Raw genomic sequence first — 11,975 nt, forward strand, 5'->3', positions numbered from 1 at the left:
AAACAAAGATTTCACAGAGCGTTCCCTGGGTGAGCACTGTGACCCCAGACTCCCCATGCATCGGTCCAGGTTTCCAGGGGCTTGAGGCTGGGGAGATACCGGGAAAGCCTCGTCACCCGTGTTCCCCGCGGAGTCCCAGGTGCCACCCCCTCCCCCGCCCCCCGCGCGCGCTAACTATGCTGTTGTGCCTGGTTTGTTGACGCCGTCGCCATAGGGACGGTCGGGGGCGGGGCCCGGCCGCGGGGGCGGGGCTTGAGGAGCGCAGTCCGGGCTCCCGCAGTAGCCGCCACAGCCACCACCGCCAGGCTTATATACCGCGGCTAAATTTAGGCTGAGCCCGGAGCTCGTCCCCATCCGGGACGCGTTTCCGTCGACGCCTCCTAGCCCGGCCCTCTGTGCCTGCCGCGCCTATAAGGCCTGGGTGGGCCGGGCCACAGCACACACAGTCCCTGCCATGGCGCTCAGCGAGCCTATCTTGCCGTCCTTTGCCACTTTCGCCAGCCCGTGCGAGCGCGGCCTCCAGGAGGTGAGGGCAGCGAGGGTCCGCGGGCGGCGGGGTAGCAAGGTACCAGGCTACAGGGTGCAGGAGCCAGTACTGGAGATGACAAGGTCCAGGGTGCTGACCGCCTCAGGGAGTTAGACTTCAGGCTGTGGGACAGGAGGTGGGTGCAGGGACTGAGGACACGCGCGCTGAAGGGATGCCGTGCACCGGGTGCAGATCTTGAGGGCCTAGTTGTTAGACTTTGGGGTGCAGGGTAGCAGGAGGCACCCCCACTCACGTCCCGCGCCCTGTCTCCTGCAGCGCTGGCCGCGAAATGAACCCGAGGCGGGCGGCACGGATGAGGACCTAAACAACGTGTTGGACTTCATCCTCTCCATGGGATTGGACGGTCTGGGCGCCGAAAATCCTCCCGAGCCCCCGCCGCAGCCCCCGCCGCCTGCCTTCTACTACCCGGAGCCGGGTGCTCCGCCGCCCTACAGCATCCCCGCGGCCAGCCTGGGAACAGAGCTGCTGCGCCCCGACCTGGACCCGCCTCAGGGGCCGGCTCTGCACGGCCGCTTCCTCCTCGCGCCTCCCGGGCGGCTAGTGAAGGCCGAGCCCCCCGAGGTGGACGGCGGCGGCTACGGCTGCGCTCCGGGCCTGGCCCACGGACCGCGCGGGCTGAAGCTCGAGGGCGCCCCAGGAGCGACAGGTGCATGCATGCGGGGTCCCGCCGGCCGCCCCCCGCCGCCCCCGGACACGCCGCCGCTCAGCCCCGACGGCCCCCTGCGCATCCCGGCGTCCGGTCCCCGCAACCCGTTCCCGCCGCCCTTCGGTCCCGGCCCCAGCTTCGGCGGTCCCGGCCCCGCGTTGCACTACGGGCCTCCCGCGCCTGGCGCCTTCGGTCTTTTCGAGGACGCGGCGGCAGCGGCGGCGGCGCTGGGCTTGGCTCCACCTGCCACGCGCGGTCTCCTCACGCCGCCCTCGTCCCCGCTGGAGCTGCTGGAGGCCAAGCCCAAACGCGGCCGCCGCTCCTGGCCCCGCAAGCGCGCCGCCACACATACTTGCAGCTACACCAACTGCGGCAAGACCTACACCAAGAGCTCGCACCTAAAGGCGCATCTGCGTACACACACAGGTGGGCGCCTGGCCTCATTCCCGGGATCTGCGGCAGGGGGATGGCCGCGAGTTCAGGAACAGGCTAGGTTACAGAGGAAGACCCTGTCCATCCTCCAGAAGGGAAATGGATACTGTCCCCAGAGTCTATGACACTGCCAAGGGGGTGTGGCAGTTTAATGGGTTGGCTCCGAGGGACTCAGGTCTCAAGAATTCGGGACATAATTAAGAAGCTGTGGAGGGCTGGGCTGGGGCTTAGCACTGCATATAAAGTTTGGCATGGTGGCCTGAGCCTGTCATCTCAGTACTGAGCAGAAGAATCAGGAATTCAGACCTAATCTCAGAATGTTAGGGGAGGAATGCACCTGAGCCTGCTAGTGGTCAGCTTCAGGAGCCCAAGGTTCTCTGTTTAGATTAGATGTGGGATGGAGATGAGAGGGAGAGGGCAGTGCTATCCGGTGCAGGGTGCCCAGAGCAGGCTTTCGGGGAAATTGAGGCTCAATGTCATTCCTCTCTGATGCAGGTGAGAAGCCTTATCATTGCAACTGGGAAGGATGCGGCTGGAAGTTCGCGCGCTCTGACGAGCTTACCCGCCACTACCGAAAGCACACAGGTCACAGACCCTTTCAGTGCCACTTGTGCGACCGGGCCTTCTCCAGGTCCGACCACCTGGCCTTGCACATGAAGCGACACATGTAGCCTGGGTCGACTCGGCTAGCCCATGCGCGACTGTGGCAGGTTCCACGCGCGGGGCACGGTCCCCTTGCAAACAGACTGCTATTTATTGGACCTTAGGACAGAGCCGGACAAGTGTGGCCACAGGAAAATGACTCTGCCACCAGTTCTGGCCCCCACAGTGACTGAAGGCCCCAGGAAAGAAGACAGGAGTCTGTGAAGAATGTTTTCAAAATGGTGCAATAATTGACTTATTTCCCTCGGGTCCCCACTAGAGGATCGAGGCTAGATGCCTTGTGAGAAATGCCTTTGAGTTTACTGTCCCCAACGTTTTTATAATATTGTATATAAGACTATGACCGATTGTATTTCTATAAGGGAGACGATGGCATCTCTGCCGCCTGCTTCGTTTTTATACGACTTTTTTTTAATTAAAGTTTTGGATCTTTGGAGGAATCACGGTAGTGGTGTGGCTGGGGATAGGGTAGGTCCTGAGGGGACAGGGAGCAGTCAGTGCCTGTGGCCAAGGTCACCAGCTGCAGCCCCCAGCTGCCAAGGCCTGTGGGTTCGCTATAAATGTAAACATGGTGTTTTAGGATTGAGCACAGGTTATTTTTAAGTCTGCTACTTTGAGCCATAATTTGCCCCACCCCCACCCCCTGTATCCCAAGTGGGAAAAGCCTTGGCTCCACTGATGTGGCTGACCATTCCTTTTTTTAGAAAGAAAAATAGAAAAGAAAATTAAAAACCTTTTCCTGGTACCATCTTGGGGTTTAGCCAAACTTATGGAGCGTGCAGGTGTTTTGGCGAGCGCACGTGTGTGTGTGTGTGTGTGTGTGTGTGTGTGTGCGCGCGCGCGCACGCTCTCGAGCGTGTGTGTGTGTGTGTGGGTAAATGTATGGGTGGGTGTGTGTTTCCAGCAGGGTTTCTCTGTAGCCCTGACTGTTCTGGAACTCAGGCTGGCCTAGAACTCACAGATCCAGCTACCTCTGCCTCCTGAGTGCTGGAACTAAAGGCAGGCCCTCCCCTCTGCTCATTTCTTTTTTTTAAATACGCATACTAAGCTAGCACAAACCAGATCGCTTTGCGGCTGCCTCTCAGATATTGGTATTGGTCTTTTTATAGGGGTAAAACCCATGGTATAAGCTTTTTGCCTTTCATTTTCAGGGGCTTTCCCTCCTTTTTGTACTGCATTTATTCTGTGTTTTGAAGAGTTGCGTAGGTAGCCGTGTAATGTGGACACCAGAGGACAACTTCGAGAGTTGCTCTGCTCTGTAGCTCCTGGGATTCAGCTCTGGCCTTTCATCAGCATGGCTGCTGGGATCCTTACCCAGTTGAGCTGCCTCTTGGTCTCACCACAGAGAATGGTCACATGTGAGCATGGCGACTTGTGGCACCTGACTTTGCTTTTCGTTATTTTGGATAGGCTGGGGTGACATGTCCCTCATGCCTGGGGCACAGTGGTGGTGGTGGTGGTGGTGGTGGTGGTTTTGTAGTCACCCATCTGGGTTGTGTGGAGAACTGCAATGCCTGTGGGCATCCAGCCTACCCTAGTCTCCCTTTCATTAGTAGGTGCTTCTACCCTGGGCCCCAGTAACTATGGCTACTGACAATTGCCCAAGTTACTTCCAGAAAGTGAAAACCCTTAGGTAGAGCCCAGTTTTAAAGCACTCTCACCCCAGTTGCGACAGCAGCAGGGATTTCCTCCATCTCTCCATCCTCCCCCTCCCACGGCGACCTTGGAAACAGCTGACAACTCTTTGGTAATCTGTGAAAAGCAGAAATGATGATAATGTGATTCATATTTTGAAAGTAAATACTGAGGCTCACTTCCGCTGCAGAGGGAGGGTGGGTGAGCTCTTTGCCCTTTGCGGACCACTTCTGCAAAACTCCAGAGTCTCAAGGTGGCCTCTCAGCCAGACCAGGAGCGGGAGCAGAGTTCCTTGCTGGAGCTTGTCCTGGGGAAAAGAAAGCTCTCAAAGAGAGTTCGTGTTTGTTTCTGTTTGGTAGTGCCAGAATCGTGGCCCGGACTGCACCACCGTGCTGCTATGATTTAATCATCTGGGTTTTGTTGATTTGGCTTGCTTTGCTGGGGCAGAGCTTGATCTGCCTCTGAGCCACACCCTCAGCATGTAACTAACTACCTGCAGCCTTCCCAGGAAAGCTGCCTCAAACTAGAGCCACGAACCATTTTCCTTTTTTGCTTTCAGGTAGCCCAGGTTGGTTTCAAATGTACTACATTGCTGTCCCCAGCCCAGGGTAGAGTCAGTACTTTTTCTTGGAGAACACTTCTAGCTCTCCTCTGGAGGGCTCTGAGGCCAGTAAGAGGTCAATTGGGAAGCCACGAGGCACGGGACAGCTTGCTTCCAACGGAGAGGTACCTCCAGCATGCTGCTTGGGCAGCAGTGTACCCCACAGGCTAACCCAGAGCATGTGGCCTGGGTTCTCGGAACTCAGACAAGGGTCAGCTTGTGTGTACTCTGGACTCCAAGGGAGACCCATTGAAGACATTTTCGATTGTCACCCTTAAGGTTCCAGCTAGATGCACTGGGCAGCCCCTGCCTTCCTTGGAGACACTTTCAGACCCTGCCATGATGAGTCAGGCTGAGGCAGAGCACCCTGCTCTGGATGCTAAAAAAAGGAGGAGCACATCATGCAGAGAGGTGTGAAGAAAGCTTCAATGACTATTCTTGGGAACTCGGGCAAGAGATAGGACATTGAACCATTTTCTTCCCTCTGGAAAAGTTAACCACAGCCTTGTTTGAGTCTGTTTTTTGTTTTATTTGTTTATTTGTTTGAGACAGGGTCTTTCTATGTAGCCCTGACTGGCTTGGAAGTCACTACAGCAATCTGGACAAGACAGATAGAGCCACCTGCCATTGCCCCCAGAGAACTGTGACTAAAGGCATGTGCACCAGGCCAGGGCCTTAGAGGAAATGGGAACTATCAAGGATTAGAGAGATGGCTCAGTGGATAAAGGTTGCTGCCAAGGCTATCCCACCTGAGTTCCATTCCTGGAACCCACACAGTAGGAAGAGAAAACAGGGTTCTACAGATATCCTCTGACCTCCACCCCTATGTCCACACAAAATAAATATGTTAAATGTAATAAGCATAACATATTAACTTTAAAAAAAAAAACCTTCACATTCTATAACTCACCCAACCCAACCTTTCTTATTTTGTCAATGGGGTGGGGTAGGCCCTGGTTCCTGGCTGAATTGCTTTCACAAAGTTGTAGTTACCGGTGTAGCCTTTCTTCTCTCCAGAATGATAAGCAGTTTTTATGTTTTTTCCCCTCTGTCTTACCCCCCCATCCTTCGTAATATTTCATTTAGATATTCTAGAGAGTGCTTATGCAAATAGATGCTGAGGTTACGTTTGGTCTCTTGTGTTCTTTCTAGTATTCTCTAGTACAGCCTCACGGCGTTTCTAATGTGTCAGCTATCCTACAGCACCTGTGTGCAAGTGCATGCACAGGCCTGAGGTCAATGTCCGAATCCTCTCTCCCCACCGTAGACAATGAGACAAGGATCTCTAAATCAGCCCCCAGTCTCACCTTGTCTGGCTAGCCAGCTTGCCCTGGGGATCCCGTCTCTGCCATCCCTTCCGTGGCTAGAATTGAAGGCGGTTACCACCCCCATGCTGCATTTACAAGGGTGCTGGGCATCAAACTTGGCTTGCTTCACCTCTGAGCCATCTCCTCTCAGCCCCCACTATACCACTTTATAGTAAACATTTGAGAGCCCACAGGATGCAGTATGGACAGGGGGGCCCTGCAAACTGACCCCCCATGAGTGTCTAGGGCTGGACTTCAGATGGTCCCGAGGGCAGGATCACACAGGAGAGAAGGGATGAACACTTTACTAGGCTTCTGCCTCCAGATGGGTGCAGGCATGGAGATGAAAGAAGACCCCACTGCATTTCCTGAATTTATGGGGCCCTGAGGGGTGTTGTCAGTAGGGAGAGTCCCTGGCTCAGCCCAGAAAAACTGTGGAGTAACCCCTACAGCTCAAGCTGGCTGGCTGGCCCAAAGGCACGGGCAGTGTTTGGTACCCTGGGCCTACCTGTGCCAGTGACTCTCCATCACAGTTTGACTGACAAGGGACTCTAGGTCATCTCTGGGACCTGAGTGTTGAGCAAAGCCAGTCCCCTCCCCCAGTCTCTCCCCACTAGTCTTTCATCCCAGCCACCTATCAGGTCCCCAACTCCAGTTCCCAGTCCCCTACAAGCTATCCCCTCCCCCCCCCCCCCCCAGCTACCAGAAGGAGACGTCTCCTATCCCTTATGGGTCAGATGAGATTCTCAGGGCCAGAACAAAACGGTTAGGAGTGGGCCTGCACAGATGAATGACCAGTGTGGTGACTGAAGCAGGAGGATTCCTTCAAGTTCAAGGTGAGCCTGGGTTATAGAACCTGTCTCAGAACAACCAGGAGAGCCAGTTATAACGATGCTCACCTTTCCTTCCAACACTTAGGAGACAGGGGCAGAGAATCACTTCAGGGGCACCCTCAGCTACACAGAGGTCAAGGCCAGCTGCCTCTCCTTCCCCCTTTCCCTTCCTTCCTTTCTTTAGACAAGGTGGCTCAGACTCAGCTATCCTCCTTCCTCAGTCTCCCATGTACTGAGGAGACCAGCTTCCCTTTCTCTCCCCATCCACTCACCCACTCAGAACTTACTCCTGAGGCCTCAGCCTCATGTCCCCAGCAGCCATCCCTGGAAGTCAGGAGTGATGTGGAGGAGCCTGTGCAGAGTGCCACCTTGTGACACCTACCTGTGGCCCCTCCAGAATCCTCCTGGCACAGGCATGCTGGACTTCCTCAATGGATCCACTTCCTGTCCTCTCAGCAAGCCTAGGAGAACATAAGACCACTCTCACCGTGCAGTCCTGGCTGTCTTGAAACTCACACTGTCCACTGGCTGGCCTCCAACTCCAGAGATCCACATGTCTCTGCCTCTTCAGTGTTGGGTTCAAATGTGTGTGTGTGTGTGTGTGTGTGTGTGTGTGTACATACACACACATTTGCCCATAGATCCAGAGAGAGCATTGGTTTCCCTGGACCTGAAGTCACAGATGGTTGTGAACTGCTATGTGTGTACTGAAAACTAAACTGTAAGAGCCAGTTCATCTCTCTAGCTCCAGTTAGTTTTTGAGACATATCACAATGCAACCCAGACTAGCTTTAAACTTGTCATCCTCCTGCCTCAGCTTCCTAAATGTGAGGGTGGCAGGCACTATGCCTGGTCTCCCTATATTTTATTTTATGAACTTATTTTTGCCTTTCTCTCCCCACTCCTCTCTGTAGGTTTGGCTGCAAGCTCCTCTTCCCACAGAGCCATCTTGCTGACCCTTTCTGATATTGGGTTCAGAGTACGGCCACGGGCAACTGGTGTGAATGTGGGTGGAAAACCCAGAACTCTGGCTTGGCTCTCAGTCAAGCCCTCTCTGCACATCCCTTCCCATACTTAGAAACACTCAGCTGCTCAGATACCACCACAGCCCATGTCCGTACTTCCTGGGAGCCCCACCACTACCTGTGTGCTCTTTCTAGACTCTGAACATCCAGCAGATATGCATTTTCTAGGAAATTTTCTACCAGGACAGGACAGAAAAGAGGCTTTTACCCTAGGTCCCTGGGGCACTTAGGCCTCAGAGCATTCCCTGAAAAGCAAAACAGTGCAGTGAAGGTGTGACTCAGATCTCAGCCCAGACCTAGGCTCAAGGAGACACCTGGCAGCTCAAGTCCTGGACTTAGCCATCTAAATAGCCCGAAGCTAGGAATGGCCAGAGGGCTCTCTATCCAGGAATGCAGACACCTACACCTACACATGCTATCAGCCAGAACCACTTCTTTGCGATTCACTGGGAGACTGGGCCTCAATGGCGCCCCTTGCAGGTGTGTGAACTTTCCAGCCCCTGAGATGCCACCACTGTCTCCAACCTGGGCCCTTTGTCTGATGCAGTCGTGGCTTTTTTTTTTTTTAGATTTATTTCTTTTTACGCATATGAGTATACTGTAGCATTGTACAGATGGTTGTGAGCCACTATGTGGTTGCTGGAATTTGAACTCAGGACCTTTGGAAGAGCAGACAGTGCTCCTAACCACTGAGCTATCTTTCCAGCCCCCAGTCATGGTTCTTGACCTCTCACCCCAGGACCTTTCTGGTTGTACCTGCTCTTCATGCCAGTCTGTCGACATATTTACTGAGTGTGGACTACACAGTGTGTCCTACAGTCTCTATCTTTGAGGGGTCTCCCTGTCCATGGAGCAGTGATCTGTGTTTCCTGGGGTAGGGTTTTAGGGTGTCAGGGGAGATGTCTGTCTGTGGAACTTCAGGGAGGGAGGTCAGTCCAGCAGGAATATATTCTAAGGGAGGGGCTGCAGAAGTAGATGGCACTAGGGAGCACTGGAGGGGAGACATGATCAGGGGAGGCAACCATCAGCTTGGTGTCAACAACACGGTTCTTCTGGGATGACCTTTAGCTGGGAGGAGCACCCCCTTTCCTCACTGGCCCATTGCACCCTTTCCCTTGTGTATCAGATACTCAGATTTTTGGGAGAACGCCTTGTTGGTTCTGAGCTGGAACTCTGTGAGGAGATACTAGGCCAAGTTCCTGCCAACAGAGAGAGCAACTGTGCAAAGAATTTTGAGACTGGGAGAAGCAGGCTGGGGATGAGGACACAGAAAACTCAGCTTGTGCCTATGAAAGCTTTCTCTTTTTAAAAAATTTATTTATTTATTTATTCACTTTCATCCCAATATATGTCCCCCTTTCCTAGTCCCTGACACCTCTTGCAGCTCCTCCCCGCATTTAAAAAAAATTAGCTCTAGGGATGAAACCCAGGACCTCAATCCTGCTAGATAGGTGCTCTGAGACTGAGCCATGCCCACAGCCCCTCACTGGGGGATTCTCAGCAGGACTCCACCCCTGAGCCACGCCCCAAAACTTTTCACTTTTAAATGAATGGTTTATTTTGACTTTTATCCATGGATGTCCAGAAAGTGGGGTCTCATCCCTTGAAGCTCTGGTTACAGGTGCTTTTGAGTTTCCAGATGTGGGCGCTGGGATCGGAACTCCAGTCCTCAGATAGAGTAGAGGTTTACAGAGGTTTCCCAGCTGAGCTGCAGCCCTGCACCTCTTCCCTTTTTATCTTGTGAGAGCCCGGGTCTTGAACTCCTTCCTGGTCCTTGTCGTGGGTTGTAGCTGGTCTTTGGCTACTTTTTTTTTCTTCTTCTTCTTCTGCCTTTCTCCACCCTATTTCCTCTACCCTTTCAGGTCCCTAACACTAGATAGAAGAGAAAAAAAGATGGAGGGGAGAGAGGAAAGAAATTCCTGAATAAAGTCAGGGGTTGGAGAGGAGCAATGTTATCCTTAGACTACTTGCTGATTGGGCATTGAGTTCCTTACGGCAAGTTTGATCTTCATCTTCGGCATCATGATATCTACTTTCTTCTTGCTGTTTCTTCTTTGCACACAAGTACAACTGCACCAACAACAATAACCAACAACCCATCCCTCTCAGGACCCTCTTATACACCCTCTGAAAAGCCCCTGGATTCCTAACCCCATATAATCACAGAAACTATCTGCAGATGGCAAAATCGTGGCCCTGCTAGAACAGGAGGCAACCCATGATCAGCTGCCGGGGACAGTCGTCTGAAGCAGCTCCATCTCCCACACCTGGGGTTAAAATGAAAGTACATTCCTATTTCTGTTTTTAAAGAAACAAAAATGCTTACTATATTGGTTAAAAACGCAAATCATAAAACCTGCCATCTTTTTACTCTTTCTATGCTGGTGATGTAAGCCAGGGCTTCCTTGGGACCTGTCACCTTCTCCCCTTAACCATCCTCAAAGGCACATCTCCATGGTACAGAGCTATTATGCAACCACCACCCTCCATCCAGCTCTAGAACTTTCTCACCTCCCAAACTTAAACTGTTTTTTTGTTCTGTTTTGTTTTTCTTTCTTTATTTTATTATTTATTTGTTTGTTTGTTTTTGTTTGTTTGTTTTTTGCTTTTGTTTTTCGAGATAGGGTTTCTCTGTGTAGCCCTGGCTGTCCTGGTACTCACTCTGTAGACCAGGCTGGCCTCGAACTCAGAAATCCACCTGCCTCTGCCTCCCGAGTGCTGGGATTAAAGGCGTGCGCCACCATGCCCAGCTTTATTTTATTTTTATTTTTGTTTTTTCGAGACAGGGTTTCTCTGCATAGCCCTGGCTGTCCTGGAACTCACTTTGTAGACCAGGCTGACCTCAAACTCAGAAATCCGCCTGCCTCTGCCTCCTGAGTGCTGGGATTAAAGGTGTGTGCCACCAAGCCTGGTTGTTTTGTTTTTCTTGACAAGGTTTCATACAGCTCAGGCTGGCCTTGAACTCCTAGTTCTTGCTTCCCCTTAAGCTCTGGAATGACAACTATGCCCAGATTCACTCTTGTTTGCCCCAGGCATCCACCATTTCTACTTCCTGTTCTTGTCAACATGCTTCTCCAGGGTCTGCCTGTAAGCCGAGGCTAGCCATTTCTGTATTGAACTGCATAACTAAGCACAAGAGTCCTGGTCTGCCTGGAACATCTTCCATAAACCAGGCTGGCCTCCCAGCACCAAAGGCGTGCATGTGCTACCACTCCCAACATGTCAGAATATGCTGAGCAGGCCTGGTGCTGCACACCTGTCATCCCAGCACTGGGGAAACTGAGGCAGGAAGAGCAGGAGTCCAGTCACAGCTATGTGAGAACCTGTTTCTAACAAGTTCACATCAAAAAGTAGATTTGGCCAGGTGGTGGTGGCACATGCCTGTAATTTCAGCTCTCCAGAGCCAGAGGTTGCAGGCTAAGAAGTTCAAGGCTGTAGGGTGAGGTTGCCGGCAGCCTGGGCTACAAAAGACTCAGAAACAACAAACATGCAATGGCTGCATAAGACATCTAACCAATCTTTTGCTATTCACACCAAGTGACTTCAGTGTTGGCCAGTCCCATCACTCTAGGCCTTGGTTTCCTCTTCTATGAAATGGGGTGACAGCTGGGGAGGGTGTTGGAGGCCCCAGACAGCGGCCCAATTCTGGGTGTCACTGGTATTGAGGATTAGCAGCAGCCAGAGCTGGTGGAACTTGGGAGAGGCCTGTGGGCTAAGTGCTGTTTGCACCCAGCCCACTTGCTCTTCACCTGCTCAGCTGTGGATGCTGCCTAACAAGGGCCACCATACAGGACAGCGGCCTAAATGCCTCAAGAGATCAGGACCACACACCACTGGGGCAACCGAGAGAGGCTCAGGAATACAGGCTGTGACACCCATCATCCCAGAACCTGAAACAATGAGGAAGGAGGATCACAAGTTCCAGGCTAGCTTGGCATAAATAACCGAGGCCCCGACTTAAAGAAAAAGTGTATCAGTGGTTGGGGCTGGGGCTCAGGCAATATGGTACACAAGAAATCCCAGCTCCTCACTGGGACAGGGCTTGGGTGTGCGCAGCCCTGCCTAGACTCCCCCAGCGAGGGACTGGGGATGTGGCTAGCCAGTAGAGCTAGGTCCTTTAGAACACTGAAGAACTGCCTTTGCTAGTCTAGGTTCCTCCGTACAGCTTCACTTCTCATCGCATCCCCATCTCTAAGCTCCTCTGCTCTTCCCCAGACCACTGATTCTTAACCCACAAAGCCCTTCCCTGGCCCCATGGCCTGACTCCGCATTTCTCATCTGAGAAA

At 52.9% G+C, this 11,975-nt stretch overlaps 1 protein-coding gene across 1 annotated transcript; it reads left to right on the plus strand.

Moving 5' to 3' along the window:
- The first annotated feature begins 438 nt into the window (after positions 1-438).
- On the plus strand, positions 439-3,031 carry Klf2 (Kruppel-like factor 2 (lung)). The gene is made up of 3 exons (NM_008452.2): positions 439-526; positions 803-1,619; positions 2,121-3,031. Exons 1-3 carry the CDS (start codon positions 455-457, stop codon positions 2,294-2,296), a joined length of 1,065 nt encoding a protein of 354 aa, NP_032478.2. The 5' UTR covers positions 439-454; the 3' UTR covers positions 2,297-3,031.
- The last annotated feature ends 8,944 nt before the right edge of the window (positions 3,032-11,975 follow it).

Source organism: Mus musculus, chromosome 8 (genome assembly GCF_000001635.26).
Source record: "Mus musculus strain C57BL/6J chromosome 8, GRCm38.p6 C57BL/6J".
Lineage (NCBI taxonomy): Eukaryota > Metazoa > Chordata > Mammalia > Rodentia > Muridae > Mus > Mus musculus.